Source organism: Cheilinus undulatus, linkage group 16, assembly GCF_018320785.1.
Source record: "Cheilinus undulatus linkage group 16, ASM1832078v1, whole genome shotgun sequence".
Lineage (NCBI taxonomy): Eukaryota > Metazoa > Chordata > Actinopteri > Labriformes > Labridae > Cheilinus > Cheilinus undulatus.
In genome coordinates, this window is record NC_054880.1 from 241,161 (window position 1) to 264,429 (window position 23,269).

The 23,269-nt window shown below is 45.3% G+C and overlaps 3 protein-coding genes across 6 annotated transcripts in view; 1 reads left to right on the forward strand and 2 right to left on the reverse strand.

Moving 5' to 3' along the window:
- On the reverse strand, positions 1–10,776 carry LOC121523430 (coagulation factor V-like). The gene is made up of 5 exons (XM_041808333.1): positions 10,701–10,776; positions 7,935–8,809; positions 6,479–7,165; positions 4,656–4,943; positions 1–3,912 (listed from the first exon to the last, which is right to left on the reverse strand). The coding sequence occupies exons 1-5, from the start codon at positions 10,774–10,776 to the stop codon at positions 2,935–2,937; spliced, it is 2,904 nt and encodes a 967-aa protein (XP_041664267.1). The 3' UTR covers positions 1–2,934.
- LOC121523900 (sporozoite surface protein 2-like) lies at positions 1,696–2,508 on the forward strand. Of its 4 annotated transcripts, none has more exons than XM_041808961.1 (2): positions 1,696–2,412; positions 2,443–2,508. In XM_041808961.1, the coding sequence occupies exons 1-2, from the start codon at positions 1,696–1,698 to the stop codon at positions 2,485–2,487; spliced, it is 762 nt and encodes a 253-aa protein (XP_041664895.1). In that variant the 3' UTR covers positions 2,488–2,508. The 4 variants fall into 4 exon arrangements, with proteins under 4 accessions (XP_041664895.1, XP_041664896.1, XP_041664897.1 ...); XM_041808962.1 differs by having other exon boundaries at positions 1,696–2,382; positions 2,443–2,494; XM_041808963.1 differs by having other exon boundaries at positions 1,696–2,226; positions 2,323–2,487.
- lrp12 (low density lipoprotein receptor-related protein 12) overlaps positions 10,386–23,269 on the reverse strand; it is a 20,768-nt gene continuing 7,884 nt past the window's right edge. Inside the window, exons 4-11 of the mRNA XM_041808960.1 lie at positions 17,833–18,035; positions 16,897–17,144; positions 16,614–16,763; positions 16,309–16,530; positions 15,816–16,082; positions 14,599–14,801; positions 14,339–14,471; positions 10,386–11,726 (exon numbers count right to left, since the gene is read on the reverse strand). Coding sequence (XP_041664894.1) covers positions 10,806–11,726; positions 14,339–14,471; positions 14,599–14,801; positions 15,816–16,082; positions 16,309–16,530; positions 16,614–16,763; positions 16,897–17,144; positions 17,833–18,035 — 2,347 coding nt within the window. The 3' untranslated portion in view covers positions 10,386–10,805. The remainder of the gene's footprint in view (positions 11,727–14,338; positions 14,472–14,598; positions 14,802–15,815; positions 16,083–16,308; positions 16,531–16,613; positions 16,764–16,896; positions 17,145–17,832; positions 18,036–23,269) is intronic.

Sequence of the window (23,269 nt, forward strand, 5' to 3'; positions counted from 1 at the left end):
TGAGGTTTTCCCTTTAGTGCAATCAAACACTACAGACTGAAAGGAAAACAGCGAACCATCGAATCATGCAGGTTAGAAAAACAACAGATCAACACAACAACCAATCAACAACAACAATAACAACGACAACCAGCCATATTAATAATAATAATAATAATAATAATAATAATAAATATAGAGTCACACTCACACAGGTCAGCCTAGACCAGAGTACCAAAAACGGGGGTGGGGGGAACTAAAAGAGTTCATGGTTTCTCGGTTGAAACGTTTACAGGACCACCGCCATCTTTGAGGTTCCGTACACCACCTGGTTCTCTGTCCACAACAACCAGAAAACCTCTACCATCAGGGTCAGACTCCACGCCACGTTTGAGAGCAGAGAGCAGTGATGAGGATGATGACGGTCACATGATGACAGAGGTAACCTGTACTGGAGCACTGGACCTGAGACCACCTATACCAGCAGAGCCAGACGTCTGGGCCAGTACGGTACACTGGTGTTCACGCTGATCAGATGAATTAGACTTTGGGGTCTAGTGAACCCAGGTCCAGGTCACTGATAAACCAGCCTTAAGCCTGTTTCTTACTAAAGCCAGAACATATTCTTGGACACTCCATCAGGACTCTGGTCCTTTCTGAACGCAAACAGGTCTTTGGACTGAACATGAGACCATAGGAATCTGGATTAGGGTGAAATGACCAAACAAACCGTCCTCATGAGTATGAGGTCACCCCAAACCGTCCTCATGAGTATGAGGTCACCCCAAACCGTCCTCATGAGGCAGTGAGGTCACCCCAAACCGTCCTCATGAGTCTGAGGTCACCCCAAACCGTCCTCATGAGTCTGAGGTCACCCCAAACCGTCCTCATGAGTCTGAGGTCACCCCAAACCGTCCTCATGAGTCTGAGGTCACCCCAAACCGTCCTCATGAGTCTGAGGTCACCCCAAACCGTCCTCATGAGTCTGAGGTCACCCCAAACCGTCCTCATGAGTCTGAGGTCTCCCCAAACCGTCCTCATGAGTCTGAGGTCACCCCAAACCGTCTTCATGAGTCTGAGGTCTCCCCAAACCGTCTTCATGAGACGACTGAGGTCACCCCAAACTGTCCTCATGAGGCGTCTGAGGTCACCCCAAACCGTCCTCATGAGACGACTGAGGTCACCCCAAACCGTCCTCATGAGATGACTGAGGTCACCCCAAACCGTCCTCATGAGTCTGAGGTCACCCCAAACTGTCCTCATGAGACGTTTGAGGTCACGCCAAACCGTCCTCATGAGTCCGAGGTCAAACCCCACACCATCTACATGAGGCGTCTGAGGTAACCCCAAACTGTCCTCATGAGTCTGAGGTCACCCGAAACCGTCCTCATGAGTCTGAGGTCAAACCCCACACCATCTACATGGTGCGTCTGAGGTCAACCCAAACCGTCCTCATGAGACATCTGAGGTCACCCCAAACCGTCCTCATGAGGCGTCTGAGGTCAACCGAAACCGTCTTCATGAGTCTGAGGTCACCCGAAACCGTCCTCATGAGGCGTCTGAGGTCACCCCAAACCGTCCTCATGAGGCGTCTGAGGTCACCCCAAACCGTCCTCATGAGACGTCTGAGGTCACCCCAAACCGTCCTCATGAGACATCTGAGGTCACCCCAAACTGCCCTGATGAGACGTCTGAGGTCACCCCAAAACCGTCCTCATGAGACGTCTGAGGTCACCCCAAACCGTCCTCATGAGACATCTGAGGTCACCCCAAACTGCCCTGATGAGACGTCTGAGGTCACCCCAAAACCGTCCTCATGAGACGTCTGAGGTCACCCCAAACCGTCCTCATGAGACATCTGAGGTCTTCCCAAACCGTCCTCATGAGTCTGAGGTCACCCCAAACCGTCCTCATGAGGCGTCTGAGGTCACCCCAAACCGTCCTCATGAGGCGTCTGAGGTCACCCCAAACCGTCCTCATGAGACATCTGAGGTCTTCCCAAACCGTCCTCATGAGTCTGAGGTCACCCCAAACCGTCCTCATGAGGCGTCTGAGGTCACCCCAAACCGTCCTCATGAGGCGTCTGAGGTCACCCCAAACCGTCCTCATGAGGCATCTGAGGTCTTCCCAAACCGTCCTCATGAGGCGTCTGAGGTCACCCCAAACCGTCCTCATGAGACGTCTGAGGTCACCCCAAACCGTCCTCATGAGTCTGAGGTCACCCCAAACCGTCCTCATGAGTCTGAGGTCACCCGAAACCGTCTTCATGAGTCTGAGGTCACCCCAAACCGTCCTCATGAGGCGTCTGAGGTCACCCCAAACCGTCCTCATGAGACGTCTGAGGTCACCCCAAACCGTCCTCATGAGTCTGAGGTCACCCCAAACCGTCCTCATGAGTCTGAGGTCACCCCAAACCGTCCTCATGAGTCTGAGGTCACCCCAAACCGTCCTCATGAGTCTGAGGTCACCCTAACAGTAGATGACATTTCAGCCCAGCAGCTGATGTAACGGCTCCCTCTTCTGGTCAGGTGACCGCCATCATTCTCATCAGCTGAGACAGTGAGATCAATTTCACTAATACACCAGTCCAACACGCCGTCCTCCTACGACCAGACGGAACAGACTACCAGCACTCGTTCAGTCAGGACTGATTTTACAGTCGTACCAACAGGAAGTCAAAGAGTTTGTCCAGAGGATCTTAGGAACGGAGAACCAGAGCTCGTTCAGTAAGGACTCATTTTACAGTCGTACCAACAGGAAGTCACAGGGTTGTACCCAGAGTTTTCAGAGTTCACCTGGGAGTGATTTCATGGACGGACCAGTGGAACAAGGAGGGAGCGTTAAACATCCTACCAACATCATCATCACCAGTGACATCACACCAGCTTGTCTCTGATTGGTCCGTTTATCTCTAAGATCACTGAGGGGAAAGACCAAGCTAACATGCTAACATGGCTAACAGATGTCCTGGTCTGTGTCCGGATCCTGGTCTATGTCAGGTTTTAGGGTATCCTGGTCTATGATGTCAGAATCCTGGTCTATGTCAGGTTTAAGGGTATCATGGTCTATGTCAGGATCCAGGTCTTCATCGGGTTTTAGGGTATCCTGGTCTATGTCAGGATCCTGGTCTACGTCGGGTTTTAGGGTATCCTGGTCTATGTCAGGATCCTGGTCTATGTCGGGTTTTAGGGTATCCTGGTCTTTGTCAGGATCCTGGTCTATGTCTGGTTTTAGGGTATCCTGGTCTTTGTCATGATCCTGGTCTATGTCTGGTTTCAGGGTATCCTGGTCTATGTCAGGATCCTGTTCTATGTCGGGTTTTAGAGTATCCTGGTCTATGTCAGGATCCTGGTCTATGTCAGGATCCTGGTCTATGACAGGATACTGGTCTATGTCAGGATCCTGGTCTATGACAGGATCCTGGTCTATGTCTGGTTTAAGGGTATCCTGATCTATGTCAGGTTTTAGAGGATCCTGGTCTATGTCAGGTTTTAGAGGATCCTGATCTATGTCTGGTTTTAGGGTATCCTGGTCTATGTCAGGATCCTGGTCTATGGCAGGTTTTAGAGGATCCTGGTCTATGTCTTGTTTTAAAGTATCCTGGTCTATCTCAGGATCCTGGACTATGTCAGGATCCTGGTCTATGTCTGGATCCTGGTCTATGACAGGATCCTGGTCTATGTCAGGATCCTGGTCTATGTCAGGATCCTGGTCTATGTCAGGATCCTGGTCTATGTCTGGTTTAAGGGTATCCTGATCTATGTCAGGTTTTAGAGGATCCTGGTCTATGTCAGGTTTTAGAGGATCCTGATCTATGTCAGGTTTTAGAGGATCCTGATCTATGTCAGGTTTTAGAGGATCCTGGTATATGTCTTGTTTTAAAGTATCCTGGTCTATCTCAGGATCCTGGACTATGTCAGGATCCTGGTCTATGTCAGGATCCTGGTCTATGTCTGGTTTTAGGGTATCCTGGTCTATGTCAGGATCCTGGTCTATGTCTTGTTTTAAAGTATCCTGGTCTATCTCAGGATCCTGGACTATGTCAGGATCCTGGTCTATGTCTGGATCCTGGTCTATGACAGGATCCTGGTCTATGTCTGGGTTCAGGGTATCCTGGTCTAAATCAGGTTTTAGAGGTTCCTGAACTATGTCTGGTTTGAGGAGATCCTGGTCTATGTCTGGTTTTAGGGTATCCTGGTCTATGTCAGGATCCTGGTCTATGTCTTGTTTTAAAGTATCCTGGTCTATCTCAGGATCCTGGACTATGTCAGGATCCTGGTCTGTCTGGATCCTGGTCTATGACAGGATCCTGGTCTATGTCAGGATCCTGGTCTATGCCAGGTTTTAGAGTATCCTAGTCTATCCCTGGTTTTAGAGTATCCTGGTCTATGTCAGACTTTAGGGGATCCTGGTCTATGTCTGGTTTTATGGGATCCTGGTCTATCTCAGGATCCTGGACTATGTCAGGATCCTGGTCTGTCTGGATTCTGGTCTATGACAGGATCCTGGTCTATGTCAGGATCCTGGTCTATGCCAGGTTTTAGAGTATCCTAGTCTATCCCTGGTTTTAGAGTATCCTGGTCTATGTCAGGTTTTAGGGGATCCTGGTCTATGTCTTGTTTTAAAGTATCCTGGTCTATCTCAGGATCCTGGACTATGTCAGGATCCTGGTCTATGTCTGGATCCTGGTCTATGACAGGATCCTGGTCTATGTCAGGATCCTGGTCTATGTCAGGATCCTGGTCTATGTCAGGATCCTGGTCTATGTCTGGTTTAAGGGTATCCTGATCTATGTCAGGTTTTAGAGGATCCTGGTCTATGTCAGGTTTTAGAGGATCCTGATCTATGTCAGGTTTTAGAGGATCCTGATCTATGTCAGGTTTTAGAGGATCCTGGTATATGTCTTGTTTTAAAGTATCCTGGTCTATCTCAGGATCCTGGACTATGTCAGGATCCTGGTCTATGTCAGGATCCTGGTCTATGTCTGGTTTTAGGGTATCCTGGTCTTTGTCAGGATCCTGGTCTATGTCTTGTTTTAAAGTATCCTGGTCTATCTCAGGATCCTGGACTATGTCAGGATCCTGGTCTATGTCTGGATCCTGGTCTATGACAGGATCCTGGTCTATGTCTGGGTTCAGGGTATCCTGGTCTAAATCAGGTTTTAGAGGTTCCTGAACTATGTCTGGTTTGAGGAGATCCTGGTCTATGTCTGGTTTTAGGGTATCCTGGTCTATGTCAGGATCCTGGTCTATGTCTTGTTTTAAAGTATCCTGGTCTATCTCAGGATCCTGGACTATGTCAGGATCCTGGTCTGTCTGGATCCTGGTCTATGACAGGATCCTGGTCTATGTCAGGATCCTGGTCTATGCCAGGTTTTAGAGTATCCTAGTCTATCCCTGGTTTTAGAGTATCCTGGTCTATGTCAGACTTTAGGGGATCCTGGTCTATGTCTGGTTTTATGGGATCCTGGTCTATCTCAGGATCCTGGACTATGTCAGGATCCTGGTCTGTCTGGATTCTGGTCTATGACAGGATCCTGGTCTATGTCAGGATCCTGGTCTATGCCAGGTTTTAGAGTATCCTAGTCTATCCCTGGTTTTAGAGTATCCTGGTCTATGTCAGGTTTTAGGGGATCCTGGTCTATGTCTGGTTTTAGGGGATCCTGGTCTATGTCAGGATCCTGGTCTATGTCAGGTTTTAGAGTATCCTGGTCTATGTCAGGTTTTAGGGGATCCTGGTCTATGTCTGGTTTCAGGGGATCCTGGTCCATGTCTGGTTTTAGGGGATCCTACTCTATGTCAGGATCCTGGTCTATGTCAGGTTTTAGGGGAACCTGGTCTATGTCAGGTTTCAGGGTATCCAGGTCTATGTTAGGATCCTGGTCTATGTCAGGTTTCAGGTTATCCTGGTCTATGTCAGGTTTTAGGGTATCCTGGTCTATGTCTGGTTTCAGGGTATCCTGGTCTATGTCAGGTTTTAGAGTATCCTGGTCTATGTCAGGTTTCAGGGTATCCTGGTCTATATCAGGTTTTAGGGTATCCTGGTCTATGTCAGGTTTTAGGGTATCCTGGTCTATGTCAGGATCCTGGTCTATGTCAGGTTTTAGGGGAACCTGGTTTATGTCAGGTTTTAGGGTATCCTGGTCTATGTCAGGTTTGAAGGTATTCTGATCTAAGTCAGGATCCTGGTCTATGTCAGGTTTCAGGGTATCCTGGTCTATGACAGGATTAAGGGTATCCTGGTCTATGTCAGGATCCTGGTCTATGTCAGGTTTTAGAGTATCCTGGTCTATGTCAGGTTTCAGGGTATCCTGGTCTATGTCAGGTTTTAGGGTATCCAGGTCTATGTCAGGATCCTGGTCTATGTCTGGTTTCAGGGTATCCAGGTCTATGTCAGGATCCTGGTCTATGGCAGGTTTTAGAGGATCCTGGTCTATGTCTTGTTTTAAAGTATCCTGGTCTATCTCAGGATCCTGGACTATGTCAGGATCCTGGTCTATGTCTGGATCCTGGTCTATGACAGGATCCTGGTCTATGTCAGGATCCTGGTCTATGTCTGGATTTAGGGTATCCTGGTCTATGTCAGGATCCTGGTCTATGTCAGGATCCTGGTCTATGACAGGATCCTGGTCTATGTCTGGTTTAAGGGTATCCTGATCTATGTCAGGTTTTAGAGGATCCTGGTCTATGTCAGGTTTTAGAGGATCCTGATCTATGTCAGGTTTTAGAGGATCCTGGTATATGTCTTGTTTTAAAGTATCCTGGTCTATCTCAGGATCCTGGACTATGTCAGGATCCTGGTCTATGTCAGGATCCTGGTCTATGTCTGGTTTTAGGGTATCCTGGTCTATGTCAGGATCCTGGTCTATGTCTTGTTTTAAAGTATCCTGGTCTATCTCAGGATCCTGGACTATGTCAGGATCCTGGTCTATGTCTGGATCCTGGTCTATGACAGGATCCTGGTCTATGTCAGGATCCTGGTCTATGTCTGGGTTCAGGGTATCCTGGTCTAAATCAGGTTTTAGAGGTTCCTGAACTATGTCTGGTTTGAGGAGATCCTGGTCTATGTCTGGTTTTAGGGTATCCTGGTCTATGTCAGGATCCTGGTCTATGTCTTGTTTTAAAGTATCCTGGTCTATCTCAGGATCCTGGACTATGTCAGGATCCTGGTCTGTCTGGATCCTGGTCTATGACAGGATCCTGGTCTATGTCAGGATCCTGGTCTATGCCAGGTTTTAGAGTATCCTAGTCTATCACTGGTTTTAGAGTATCCTGGTCTATGTCAGGCTTAAGGGGATCCTGGTCTATGTCTGGTTTTATGGGATCCTGGTCTATCTCAGGATCCTGGACTATGTCAGGATCCTGGTCTATGACAGGATCCTGGTCTATGTCAGGATCCTGGTCTATGCCAGGTTTTAGAGTATCCTAGTCTATCCCTGGTTTTAGAGTATCCTGGTCTATGTCAGGTTTTAGGGGATCCTGGTCTATGTCTGGTTTTAGGGGATCCTGGTCTATGTCAGGATCCTGGTCTATGTCAGGTTTTAGAGTATCCTGGTCTATGTCAGGTTTTAGGGGATCCTGGTCTATGTCTGGTTTCAGGGGATCCTGGTCCATGTCTGGTTTTAGGGGATCCTACTCTATGTCAGGATCCTGGTCTATGTCAGGTTTTAGGGGAACCTGGTCTATGTCAGGTTTCAGGGTATCCAGGTCTATGTTAGGATCCTGGTCTATGTCAGGTTTCAGGTTATCCTGGTCTATGTCAGGTTTTAGGGTATCCTGGTCTATGTCTGGTTTCAGGGTATCCTGGTCTATGTCAGGTTTTAGAGTATCCTGGTCTATGTCAGGTTTCAGGGTATCCTGGTCTATATCAGGTTTTAGGGTATCCTGGTCTATGTCAGGTTTTAGGGTATCCTGGTCTATGTCAGGATCCTGGTCTATGTCAGGTTTTAGGGGAACCTGGTTTATGTCAGGTTTTAGGGGATCCTGGTCTATGTCAGGTTTGAAGGTATTCTGGTCTAAGTCAGGATCCTGGTCTATGTCAGGTTTCAGGGTATCCTGGTCTATGACAGGATTAAGGGTATCCTGGTCTATGTCAGGATCCTGGTCTATGTCAGGTTTTAGAGTATCCTGGTCTATGTCAGGTTTCAGGGTATCCTGGTCTATGTCAGGTTTTAGGGTATCCAGGTCTATGTCAGGATCCTGGTCTATGTCTGGTTTCAGGCTATCCAGGTCTATGTAAGGATCCTGGTCTATGTCTGGTTTCAGGGTATCCTGGTCTATGTCAGGATCCTGGTCTATGTCTGGTTTCAGGGTATCCTGGTCTATGTCTGGTTTCAGGGTATCCTGGTCTATGTCTGGTTTTAGGGTATCCTGGTCTATGTCAGGATCCTGGTCTATGTCAGGTTTTAGAGAATCCTGGTCTATGTCTGGTTTTAGGGTATCCTGGTCTATGTCAGTTTTTAGAGTATCCTGGTCTGTGTCAGGTTTTAGGGTATCCTGGTCTAAGTCTGGTTTTAGGGGATCCTGGACTATGTCAGGTTTTAGGGTATCCTGGTCTATGTCTGGTTTTAGGGGATCCTGGTCTATGTCAGGTTTTAGGGTATCCTGGTCTATGTCTGGTTTTAGGGTATCCTGGTCTATGTCAGTTTTTAGAGTATCCTGGTCTATGTCAGGTTTTAGGGTATCCTGGTCTATGTCAGTTTTTAGAGTATCCTGGTCTATGTCAGGTTTTAGGGTATCCTGGTCTATGTCAGTTTTTAGAGTATCCTGGTCTATGTCAGGTCTTAGGGTATCCTGGTCTATGTCAGGTTTTAGGGTATCCTGGTCTATGTCTGGTTTTAGATTATCCTGGACTATGTCAGGTTTTAGGGTATCCTGGTCTATGTCAGGTTTAGGTTATCCTGGTCTATGTCAGGTTTTAGGTTATCCTGGTCTATGTCTGGTTTTAGGGTATCCTGGTCTATGTCAGGTTTTAGGGTATCCTGGTCTATGTCTGGTTTTAGGGTATCCTGGTCTATGTCAGGTTTTAGGGTATCCTGGTCTATGTCAGGTTTTAGGGTATCCTGGTCTATGTCTGGTTTTAGGGTATCCTGGTCTATGTCAGGTTTTAGGTTATCCTGGTCTATGTCTGGTTTTAGGGTATCCTGGTCTATGTCAGGTTTTAGGGTATCCTGGTCTATGTCTGGTTTTAGGGTATCCTGGTCTATGTCAGGTTTTAGGGTATCCTGGTCTATGTCTGGTTTTAGGGTATCCTGGTCTATGTCAGGTTTTAGGTTATCCTGGTCTATGTCTGGTTTTAGGGTATCCTGGTCTATGTCAGGTTTTAGGGTATCCTGGTCTATGTCTGGTTTTAGGGTATCCTGGACTATGTCAGGTTTTAGGGTATCCTGGTCTATGTCTGGTTTTAGGGTATCCTGGTCTATGTCAGGTTTTAGGTTATCCTGGTCTATGTCTGGTTTTAGGGTATCCTGGTCTATGTCAGGTTTTAGGGTATCCTGGTCTATGTCTGGTTTTAGGGTATCCTGGTCTATGTCAGGTTTTAGATTATCCTGGTCTATGTCAGTTTTTAGAGTATCCTGGTCTGTGTCAGGTTTTAGGGTATCCTGGTCTAAGTCTGGTTTTAGGGGATCCTGGACTATGTCAGGTTTTAGGGTATCCTGGTCTATGTCTGGTTTTAGGGGATCCTGGTCTATGTCAGGTTTTAGGGTATCCTGGTCTATGTCTGGTTTTAGGGTATCCTGGTCTATGTCAGTTTTTAGAGTATCCTGGTCTATGTCAGGTTTTAGGGTATCCTGGTCTATGTCAGGTTTTAGGGTATCCTGGTCTATGTCTGGTTTTAGGGTATCCTGGTCTATGTCAGGTTTTAGGGTATCCTGGTCTATGTCAGGTTTTAGATTATCCTGGTCTATGTCAGGTTTTAGAGTATCCTGGTCTGTGTCAGGTTTTAGGGTATCCTGGTCTAAGTCTGGTTTTAGGGGATCCTGGACTATGTCAGGTTTTAGGGTATCCTGGTCTATGTCTGGTTTTAGGGGATCCTGGTCTATGTCAGGTTTTAGGGTATCCTGGTCTATGTCTGGTTTTAGGGTATCCTGGTCTATATCAGTTTTTAGAGTATCCTGGTCTATGTCAGGTTTTAGGGTATCCTGGTCTATGTCAGTTTTTAGAGTATCCTGGTCTATGTCAGGTTTTAGGGTATCCTGGTCTATGTCAGTTTTTAGAGTATCCTGGTCTATGTCAGGTCTTAGGGTATCCTGGTCTATGTCAGGTTTTAGGGTATCCTGGTCTATGTCTGGTTTTAGATTATCCTGGTCTATGTCAGGTTTTAGGGTATCCTGGTCTATGTCAGGTTTTAGGGTATCCTGGTCTATGTCAGTTTTTAGAGTATCCTGGTCTATGTCTGGTTTTAGGGTATCCTGGTCTATGTCTGGTTTTAGGGGATCCTGGTCTATGTCAGGTTTTAGGGTATCCTGGTCTATGTCAGGTTTTAGATTATCCTGGTCTATGTCAGTTTTTAGAGTATCCTGGTCTATGTCAGGTTTTAGGGTATCCTGGTCTAAGTCTGGTTTTAGGGGATCCTGGTCTATGTCAGGATCCTGGTCTATGTCTGAAACATGGCCTTTTAACCTCTCTGTGTTTTCGTCCAATCAGACGGTCTCTCTCTCTCTCTCTCTCTCTCTCTCTCGCTCAATTTAAAATCTGATGATGCACATTGCTAAAAATAACCAATCAGATGATTGGAATGAGGTAAGGAGGCGGAGCTAATGGCTGACACTATCCTCAGTGATATCTCCGTTAGCATGTTAGCATGTTAGGTCTTGGCCCCGCCCTCTAGCACAGCAGCAGCAGCTCGTCATCGCTGCTTTCCGTGCGGCCCCGGGCGTCCAGACAGGCATCCGGGATCTGAGCTGTGTGGACCATCCCGCAGTGTTCACATGGGCCGTCCCGCCCCCGAATACTGTTTCCGTGGTGATGGCGGTGGTGATCTAGCAGCGGCTGCCTGACGTCACTGACCAATGAGGAAGAGGAGGAGGAGGGGGAGGAGTCAGAGGCGGGGATCAGCAGCTCCACGTCTTCTTCTTCTTCTCTGCTGGCTCTTCGCTCTGCTCCTTCGGCCCCACCCCTTCCTGTCTCCAGCTGGTGGAGGGGGCTGTGATTGGTCCATGGCTGGTCCTCCTGGACAGGGTTTGTTCTGGTCAGGTTCCTGGCCAATCGGTGAAGGTTCTGGGCCAATCGCTGCAGAGCTGAAGTGGGTGGGGCCTGGAGCTCTGCCTCGCTGTGACACTCAGGATCAGGACTGGCTGTTACCATGGGAACAGGGCTGGAGGGCGGCGGGACTTCTCTGGCCCGGTCTCTGACTCTGTCGCGGCCCCGCGTCGGTGTCACAGGGGTCGCCGAGGTCGTGACCGACAGCACCGCCTCCACGGCAGAGGAGGGCGGAGTTTTGTTTGGTAGAGGGGCCACAGGCCCGCCCACGGCGCCGACCCCTCGCTCCCTCCCTCGCTCGCCCTCCGTGTCTGTGTCGTCAGAGTCTGGGGACAGCAGGTCTGAACCAGAACTCCCAGTGCTCCCAGTACCGGCGCTGTCCTCTAGGTCGGCTGACACCAGGGCCAGAGAGCCGGAGCGCCGCGACCGCGAGAACGTGAAGAGACGCCGCCAAAGGTTACTGTGACGACCAGAGGAGGGAAGTCTGAGCGAGGTGAAGCCGAGCTGAGAGCGGACCGCCAGGCGGAGGTTCTCCAAGACGGAGGCCTGAACACGGAGAGACACAGACATGAGTGGAACCGTAAAGAACGTCAGACAGGAAACAGGAAGTCTCAGATCAGCTGACCTTTAGAGACAGAAACAGGTCAAAGGGCTTTACAGGATTGGACTAAAGGGACTGACGGAGGTCAAAGGGTAAAAAGGTTTAAAGACCAATGCACACAGGAAGTCTTCACTAAAATAATCAAAAAGAGACATAAAGAAAAGACAAAGCAGTAGAGGAAATCATTTAAATATAAAAAACATTTAAATCAGCATAAAAAATAATAATAATGACAATAAAACATGATAAAAGACTTAACACTCCCAATAATTAAAGCCTTTAAAACTGGACATAAAAACACAGATGATCATGACCAGAGTTAAAGAAAAGCCTAAAAACCCAAAGATTAGAAACAGAATAAAATACGACTGTGATAGCAGAAACAGTCATAAAACTATAAAGTACCACATCAATAAAGGAGTGTTTAAACATCTGCCTGTTCTCAGCCTGTTCCACCGTGTCTGAGTGTAAAAGCTCACCACACTCTTTAGTTCTTCTCTGTAGAACCGCCAACAGAGGGTCTGAGGGTCTGTCTGGGCTCAGAGACCAAAACCACCTCTGAGTCTGGAGCGAGGCCACATAGAGCTTTATAAACCAGTAACAGATTTTTAAATCAATATGGAAACTAACAGGCAAGAGCACAGACTTTAAACCCTTAAAGCCTGTTGTATCATATACGATACCTCTATTTAATCAATATGATCAATAAATTACTGTCTGATAAATCTGATAAATGATAAAAGTGCCCTCAAGTGGATTGTTAGTTACCAAAAACACCTAATGTATCAAATGAGAAATAAAAATATAAATGTTAAATTTTACAGAAATTTCGATTTTTTGGATTTCAGTAGAAAGTGAAATAAACATTTCAGTTCCAAAAAATGAGAATTTTCTGGCTTTAATTTGTGTATTCAGGCTTTAAAGGGTTAAAATACACTATATTGCCAAAAGTATTCACTCACCCATCCAGATAATGTAAATCAGGTGTTCCAGTCACTTCCATGTCCACAGGTGTATAAAATCATCACCTAGGCATGCAGACTGTTTCTACAAACATTAGTGAAAGAATGGCTCGCTCTCAGGAGCTCAGTGAATTCCAGCGTGGTACTGTGATAGGATGCCACGTGTGCAACAAGTCCAGTGGTGAAATTTCCTGGCTCCTAAATATTCCACAGTCAGCTGTCAGTGGTATTAGAACAAAGTGGAAGCCATTGGGAACGACAGCAACTCAGCCACCAAGTGGTAGGCCACGTAAAATGATGGGCGGGGTCAGAGGATGCTGAGGTCATAGTGCACAGAGGTGGTCAACTTTCTGCAGAGTCAATGGCTACAGACCTCCAAACTTCATGTGGCCTTCAGATTAGCTCAAGAACAGTGGTAGAGAGCTTCATGGAATGGGTTTCCATGGTAACAGCTGCATCCAAGCCAGTGGTGTAAAGCACGCCGCCACTGGACTCTAGAGCAGTGGAGAACATCTGGCAATCTGATGGACCAGTCTGGGTTTGGGGGTTGCCAGGAGAACGGTACTTGTCTGACTGCATTGTGCCAAGTGTAAAGTTTGGTGGAGGGGGGATTATGGTGTGGGCATGTTCCTCAGGAGCTTGGCTTGGCCCCTTAGTTCCAGTCAAAGGAACTCTGAATGCTTCAGCATACCAAGAGATTCTGGACAATTCCATGCTCCCAACTTTGTGGGAACAGTTTGGGGATGGCCCCTTCCTGTTCCAACATGACTGTGCACCAGTGCACAAAGCCAGGTCCATAAAGACATGGAGGAGAGAGTTTGGAGTGGATCAACTTGACTGGCCTGCACAGAGTCCTGACCTCAACCCCACAGAACACCTTTGGGATGAATTAGAGCGGAGACTGAGAGCCAGGCCTTCTGGTTCAACATCAGTGTGGGACCTCACAGATGTGCTTCTGGAAGAATGGTCAAAAATTCCCATAAACACACTCCTAAACCTTGTGGAAAGCCTTCCCAGAAGAGTTGAAGCTGTTATAGCTGCAAAGGGTGGACCCATGTTATATTATACCCTATGGATTAAGAACAGGATGTCATTAAAATTCATATGCCCGTCAAGGCAGGTGAGCGAATACTTTTGGCAATATAGTGTAGGTGTCCTTCTGGTCTCAGTCAGTACTCTTGCTGCAGACTTCTGAGTGAGCTGGCGCAGATTTTTGGTATTCTTTGGTAGACCACAGAGGAGACCTGTTAGTGGTGTTAGTCTCAGTTTTGCTCAGAGAGGATTGGTCTCACTTTGGAAACGTGTGGGTTTTAAAGATGACCCGTACAGACCCGGCTCAGATATTCAGAGTTAGCCCGCCAAACAAACGACGGGAGAACACTCGATGTCTAATCCGCGTAATCACAGACATTTCAGCTGGGTTTGTTTCTCTGTATCATTAAACACCTTTATATCCACATATCTATCAGAACATAAGCACCGTTTGAATCTTTTCGGACCAGATCCTCATTTTCAGTAGGGGGCGGGGCTTATGGCTGACACTCTGACACTCAGGTGACCTCTGTGCTATTAAAGACTGACAGGAAGAAACGTACCTGACTCCCGGAGCACACTGGGAAATCCTCCACGGGAGGGATCAGTCCCTGGGCGATCAGCTGACCATAAGAGGGTGGGGCTTCCCTCCTCAGTAGCTCCGCCTCCACACGGGACAGCTGAGTCTCAAATGACCTGCAATGACCAATAACAGGGCTAACATAACCCAGCTCAGACCTCTAGACCACCACTGAACCAGACCGTGTGCTCTAAGGGATCAGTAAGAATTCTTCTAAGGCGTTTGGGGAACAGGTGAGCTCACCTGCGTTCAAACATGCGTAGTGAGTACAGCTTGCAGGTACAGCCAAGGGCAATGACCAATAAGAGGCCACAGATGAGACTACCAATGACGGCAGCCGTGATGACCCTGGTGGGAACGATGACGGGACAGCTCTCCTCATCACTGCCATCGCCGCAGTCGTCCTGAGCATCGCACACCCACGACTCAAACACACAGCGGTTGTTCTACAAGAGGTCAGGGGGAGGGGTCAAAGGTCAGAGAGAGAGAGAGGTCAGAGGGAGGTCAGGGAGAGATCAGAGGTGAGAGGGAGGTCAGAGGTGAGAGGGAGGTCAGAGGTGAGAGGGATGTCAGAGGTGAGAGGGAGGTCAGAGAGAGGTCAGAGGTGAGAGGGAGGTCAGAGGTGAGAGGGATGTCAGAGGTGAGAGGGAGGTCAGAGAGAGGTCAGAGGTGAAAGGGAGGTCAAAGGTGAGAGGGAGGTCAGAGAGAGGTCAGAGGTGAGAGGGAGGTCAGAGGTGAGAGGGATGTCAGAGGTGAGAGGGAGGTCAGAGGTGAGAGGGATGTCAGAGGTGAGAGGGAGGTCAGAGAGAGGTCAGAGGTGAGAGGGATGTCAGAGAGAGGTCAGAGGTCATAAAATGGTACACTGTGGAACACTGTTCTGTAAATCAGCCCAATAGAACGTCTCTACATCATCAGTTTTAGGGAGGAGTTCCTCTGACTGCAGCTCAACTCCTCAGAGACGAACCATGACCTTGGAGAACCCTAGATCAGTCTGAAGGAACCTAAAGGAACATTGATGACCATGTTTAAAACTGCACATTACATATAACTCTTCCTTCATGTTCTAAATGTTCCTGACTGTTCTATCTATTCCTGAATATTCCTACTGCCTGTGCATTAAATACATTCCTGAATGTTCTTAATTTTTCTGGATACTCTAAATGATTCTGAAAATTTTAAATGTTCCAGAAACTCTAAGTTTTCCTGGATGTTCCAAACTTTAGCCGAATGTTCTAACTGTTCCTGTAAGTTGTAACTGTTCCTAAATGTTTTTCAGTATTCTCAAACAAACTGATGGTCTGCCAGCATGAATGACTCTGATTTTAGAAATGTGTCTGTTTGGAGGCGTTCTGCTCTTTGGCCACAACTGAGAACCTCAGAGAGGTGTTCCTCACTAGTTCATCTAACCTCAGAAGTTCTAAAGATCATCACAGTGAAAGTTCTGCAGTTCTTCTTAGTACCTTGCAGTGGAAGTTCCCGGGCTGGCAGAAGAAGCAGTTCTTCTCATCAGAACCATTAGGGCAGCGGTTCTGGTAGTTGCAGCGGTCCGATCGAGGGTAACAGGCTCCGTTTCTAGAACAGGGGAACTCGTCCTCCTGACAAGATGAACAGTTGAGCTCGTCACGGCCGTTGGGGCAGTGCCAGTACCCGTCACAGCGCTGCTGCTCTGTGTAACAGCCCCAGTTCCCCCCACACGGAACCTCCCAGGGCAGGCAGAACCCGTCCACCTGAAGAACACAGACATGATCCAGACCGACATCAGTAGGTCTTTGTTCTCTGACACTGCATCAGAAACGACGACACAACGGAAGTACAGTTATCACCTGTTATCATCCTGTTACAATCAGGATGTTAACGTGTCAGCCATCATGGTGAGGTAACAGAAGTACCTGTCTCTCCACACATGGACACTAGTGCTCCACCTTTAAACACTATGGACAGGTGAGATCTCACCTGGTAGGTGACATTGAAGCCCCTGGCGGCGTTAATCTTATCAGCGTAGAAGTGAACTCGGAGCTGACCCGATGATGACACCACAGCGACCGGCGCCCTGGAGTCGAAGGCAGTCAGCACCCTGAGGAGGCGGCGGGGGTTCTCCTCCAGGCCGTCGTACACCTTCACATAGTCACCATAACCCGTCCCATCGAGTTTAAAGTCTGTGAATCTCAGGATGACCTTCAGGGGAGCAGAGGGAGGAGGAGTTATCACAGAGTAAGTCTATTTCTGACTTTTGACCTCCCCCAGGTGAGCTGCTTTACCTTCCTGTGGTCTCCGGTGTCGATCAGCCAGGTACAGTTACTCCCCGGGGGGTAAAAGTCCGGGTAGTTAGGAGAGCTGAAAGAGCCGTAGAAGTTCCTCAACAGTTCTCCACAGGTTGGAACGTCACAGTCTATCTCATCACCCAGGTCCTAACCAGAACAACGACACAAGAACAGATTAACTAGATCAACGACCCTAACCCGGATCCTGAAACGGCACGGCCGATCTCTTCAGCCAGCAGTGATGACTGAACCCCAGCTGCAAACAGGAAGTGGTTGTTACCTGGCAGTCGATGCTGCCATCACAGCGCAGGCTGTGAGGCAGGCAGGTGTAGATCCGGGTGTAGCGGGATAGGCAGGGGAACTGGTTCAGACTGCAGGGCTGGAAGGAGAAGGGAGAGTCCACACAGAGCTCCTCATCAGAGTTATCCCCACACTCATCCATGGAGTTACAGCGCCACCAATCAGGAACACACTTCCCATTAGAACAGTGGAACTGATCCACCTCACAGCTGGACGCCTCAGCCTTCCCTGCATCAACACGACCACATCAGAGTTATTAGTGTTAACATTAGTATCATTATGGTTGTTCTCATTACTGAGATCAATATTATCATGTCAGATTAGTATTATCACTATCTCATTATTACTAATAGCAATAGAAGTTGGATCAGTCAGGCTCTTACTGTGGAAACAGAGACCAGTTAGGCTTTTATTTTAAAAGCTGGGACCAGTCAGGGTCTTCATGGCCCTGGTGCTGGGAGCTAACAGGTGAAACTATCCCACCACTGTTATTCTGAGGTCAGACTTGAAACCAAAATCATGTTATATCCTGACCAATCGGCTGCAGAGTTTCCTATCAGTCCTGCAAATCAGTCATTTTATCAGTACAGTGTATCATCAGCCACTTCCTCTGCCAGCTCTCAGACTTCAGATCAGCTGATCCTGATTGAGGTCTGACCTCTGATTCATGCTGGTTTACTTTCTTTCTGTCTGCACAACATTAAAGTGTCTGAGAGGACTTTAAAGTGGGCAGGACTCATCACACCTGTACACGGTGTGTCCACCAGGGTAAGACCAGATTATTAAGAAAGCCCAGGTCCACGAGGCCTGCAGCCTCAGAGGATTTACTCCAGCATCTAATCCAGATTACATAACCACCCCCCCCACTGTTAGTCTGTGATGTAACGGATCAGCTGACTGCAGAGAGTCGTCTCACCACTGATGTAGGACAGTCTGAAGCCTTTCCCCGTCAGGTTGTCGTCAGAGTGGAAGTGGATCCACACATGGTCCTGGGTGGAGATGTAGGGGGGCGGCAGGGAGGAACCACAGACCCTCAAACCATCCAGGCTCCTGTAGCTGCTGATGGACATCCAGTCTGCTGAGCAGCGATGGGAACCCTGCAGTTCAAAGTCCTGGAAACTAGAGACAGAGAGAACATAGTTCTGTTAGAACCCTGCAGTTCAAAGTCCTGGAAACTAGAGACAGAGAGAACACAGTTCTGTTAGAACCCTGCAGTTCAAAGTCCTGGAAACTAGAGACAGAGAGAACATAGTTCTGTTAGAACCCTGCAGTTCAAAGTCCTGGAAACTACAGACAGAGAGAACATAGTTCTGTTAGAACCCTGCAGTTCAAAGTCCTGGAAACTAGAGACAGAGAGAACATAGTTCTGTTAGAACCCCGCAGTTAAAAGTCCTGGAAACTAGAGACAGAGAGAACATAGTTCTGTTAGAACCCCGCAGTTCAAAGTCCTGGAAACTAGAGACAGAGAGAAGATACACTATGTTGCCAAAAGTATTCACTCACCCATCCAGATAATGTAAATCAGGTGTTCCAGTCACTTCCATGTCCACAGGTGTATAAAATCATCACCTAGGCATGCAGACTGTTTCTACAAACATTAGTGAAAGAATGGCTCGCTCTCAGGAGCTCAGTGAATTCCAGCGTGGTACTGTGATAGGATGCCACCTGTGCAACAAGTCCAGTGATGAAATTTCCTGGCTCCTAAATATTCCACAGTCAGCTGTCAGTGGTATTAGAACAAAGTGGAAGCCATTGGGAACCACAGCAACTCAGCCACCAAGTGGTAGGCCACGTAAAATGATGGAGAAGGGTCAGAGGATGCTGGGGTCATAGTGCGCAGAGGTCACCAACTTTCTGCAGAGTCAATGGCTACAGACCTCCAAACTTCATGTGGCCTTCAGATTAGCTCAAGAACAGTGGTAGAGAGCTTCATGGAATGGGCTTCCATGGTAACAGCTGCATCCAAGCCAGTGGTGTAAAGCACGCCGCCACTGGACTCTAGAGCAGTGGAGACTCCTTCTCTGGAGTGACCAATCACACTTCTCCATCTGGCAAACTGATGGACCAGTTTGGGTTTGGTGGTAGCCAGTAGAACGGTACTTGTCTGACTGCACTGTGCCAAGTGTCAAGTTTGGTGTAAATCAACTTGGCTGGCCTGCACAGAGTCCTGACCTCAACCCCACAGAACACCTTTGGGATGAATTAGATTGGAGACTGAGAGCCAGGCCTTCTGGTCCAACATCAGTGTGTGACCTCACAAATGCTCTTCTGGAAGAATGGCCAAAAATTCCCTTAAACACACTTCTGAACCTTGTGGAAAGCCTTCCCAGAAGAGTTGAAGCTGTTATAGCTGCAAAGGGTCGACCCACGTCAGATTAAAAACTATGGATCAAAAATGGGATGTCACTGAAGTTCATATGTGAGTCAAGGCAGGTGAGCCAATACTTCTGGTAATATAATTCTGATTGAACCCAGGAGCAGGAACCTGGAGATGTAGTGAGCATTTCCAGCTGATATAGACTGATATTTCCCCCTGTGTGAAAGCCGCCCTGGAAGGAGCCGGAGCTGACACGCGTGGCACACGCAAGCAGTAAAACACGCTCCCAGTCTGAAATGGGCATTAGACTTCATCTGACATAGGTCTGCTGGTCCTAACTAAAACTAGAGAGACTCACTTATTCATACATCAGACCTCTACAGCTGATACAGACTGATATTTACAGCTGATACAGGCTGATATTTACAGCTGATATAGACTGATATTTACAGCTGATATAGACTGATATTTACAGCTGATACAGACTGATATTTACAGCTGATATAGACTGATATTTACAACTGATACAGACTGATATTTACAGCTGATGTAGACTGATAATTACAGCTAATACAGACTGATATTTACAGCTGATACAGACTGATAATTACAGCTGATTTTTACAGACTGATATTTACAGCTTATATAGACTGATATTTACAGCTTACATAGACTGATATTTACAGCTGATTTTTACAGACTGATATTTACAGCTTATATAGACTGATATTTACAGCTTACATAGACTGATATTTACAGCTGATTTTTACAGACTGATATTTACAGCTTATATAGACTGATATTTACAGCTTACATAGACTGATATTTAGAGCTGACACAGTCTGATATATAAAGCTTATATAGACTGATATTTACAGCTGATCCAGACTGATATATACAGCTTATATAGACTGATATTTACAGCTGATACAGACTGATATTTACAGCTGATATAGACTGATATTTACAGCTTATATAGACTGATATTTACAGCTGATATAAAGTAATATTAACAGCTGATGTAGACTGATATTTACAGCTGATATAGACTGATATTTACAGCTGATATAGACTGATATTTACAGCTGATGTAGACTGATATTTACAGCTGATATAGACTGATATTTACAGCTGATACAGACTGATATTTACAGCTTATATAGACTGATATTTACAGCTGATACAGACTGATATTTACAGCTGATATAGACTGATATTTACAGCTTATATAGACTGATATTTACAGCTGATACAGACTGATATTTACAGCTGATATAGACTGATATTTACAGCTTATATAGACTGATATTTACAGCTGATATAGACTGATATTTACAGCTGATATAGACTGATATTTACAGCTGATATAGACTGATATTTACAGCTGATATAGACTGATATTTACAGCTGATATAGACTGATATTTACAGTTGATGTAGACTGATATTTACAGCTGATATAGACTGATATTTACAGCTGATATAGACTGATATTTACAGCTGATATAGACTGATATTTACAGTTGATGTAGACTGATATTTACAGCTGATACAGACTGATATTTACAGCTGAGCTGATATAGACTGATATTTACAGCTTATGTAGACTGATAATTACAGCTGATACAGACTGATAATTACAGCTGATTTTTACAGACTGATATTTACAGCTTATATAGACTGATATTTACAGCTTACATAGACTGATATTTAGAGCTGATACAGACTGATATTCACAGCTGATGTAGACTGATATTTAAAGCTGATATAGACTAAAATTTACAGCTGATGTAGACTGATATTTACAGCTGATATAGACTCATATTTACAGCTTATATAGACTGATATTTACAGCTGATTTTTACAGACTGATATTTACAGCTGATTTTTACAGACTGATATTTACAGCTGATATAGACTGATATTAACAGCTTACATAGACTGATATTTACAGCTGATTTTTACAGACTGATATTTACAGCTTACATGGACTGATATTTAGAGCTGACACAGTCTGATATATAAAGCTTATATAGACTGATATTTACAGCTGATCCAGACTGATATATACAGCTTATATAGACTGATATTTACAGCTGATACAGACTGATATCTACAGCTTACATAGACTGATATTTACAGCTGATATAGAATGATATTTACAGCTGATATAGACTGATATTTACAGCTGATATAGACTGATATTTACAGCTGATGTAGACTGATATTTACAGCTGATATAGACTGATATTTACAGCTGATATAGACTCATATTTACAGCTGATATAGACTGATATTTACAGCTTATATAGACTGATATTTACAGCTGATACAGACTGATATTTACAGCTTATATAGACTGATATTTACAGCTGATACAGACTGATATTTACAGCTGATATAGACTGATATTTACAGCTTATATAGACTGATATTTACAGCTGATATAGACTGATATTTACAGCTTACATAGACTGATATTAACAGCTGATGTAGACTGATATTTACAGCTTATATAGACTGATATTTACAGCTGATACAGACTGATATTTACAGCTTATATAGACTGATATTTACAGCTGATGTAGACTGATATTTACAGCTTATATAGACTGATATTTACAGCTGATGTAGACTGATATTTACAGCTGATATAGACTGATATTTACAGCTTATATAGACTGATATTAACAGCTGATGTAGACTGATATTTACAGCTTATATAGACTGATATTTACAGCTGATACAGACTGATATTTACAGCTTATATAGACTGATATTTACAGCTGATACAGACTGATATTTACAGCTGATATAGACTGATATTTACAGCTTATATAGACTGATATTTACAGCTGATACAGACTGATATTTACAGCTGATATAGACTGATATTTACAGCTGATATAGACTGATATTAACAGCTGATGTAGACTGATATTTACAGCTGATGAAGACTGATATTTACAGCTGATACAGACTGATATTTACAGCTGATACAGACTGATATTTACAGCTGATATAGACTGATATTCACAGCTGATGTAGACTGATATTTACAGCTGATATAGACTGATATTTACAGCTGATGTAGACTGATATTTACAGCTGATACAGACTGATATTTACAGCTGATAAAGACTGATATTTACAGCTGATATAGACTGATAATTACAGCTGATAAAGACTGATAATTACAGCTAATACAGACTGATATTTACAGCTGATATAGACTGATAATTACAGCTGATACAGACTGATAATTACAGCTGATTTTTACAGACTGATATTTACAGCTTATATAGACTGATATTTACAGCTTACATAGACTGATATTTAGAGCTGATACAGACTGATATTCACAGCTGATGTAGACTGATATTTACAGCTGATATAGAATGATATTTACAGCTGATATAGACTGATATTTACAGCTGATATAGACTGATATTTACAGCTGATGTAGACTGATATTTACAGCTGATGTAGACTGATATTTAAAGCTGATATAGACTGATATTTACAGCTGATGTAGACTGATATTTACAGCTGATAAAGACTGATATTTACAGCTGATATAGACTGATAATTACAGCTGATGTAGACTGATATTTACAGCTAATACAGACTGATATTTACAGCTGATATAGACTGATAATTACAGCTGATACAGACTGATAATTACAGCTGATTTTTACAGACTGATATTTACAGCTTATATAGACTGATATTTACAGCTTACATAGACTGATATTTAGAGCTGATACAGACTGATATTCACAGCTGATGTAGACTGATATTTAAAGCTGATATAGACTAAAATTTACAGCTGATGTAGACTGATATTTACAGCTGATATAGACTGATATTTACAGCTGATATAGACTGATATTTACAGCTGATATAGACTGATATTTACAGCTGATACAGACTGATATTTACAGCTGATATAGACTGATATTTACAGCTGATATAGACTCATATTTACAGCTGATATAGACTGATATTTACAGCTGATACAGACTGATATTTACAGC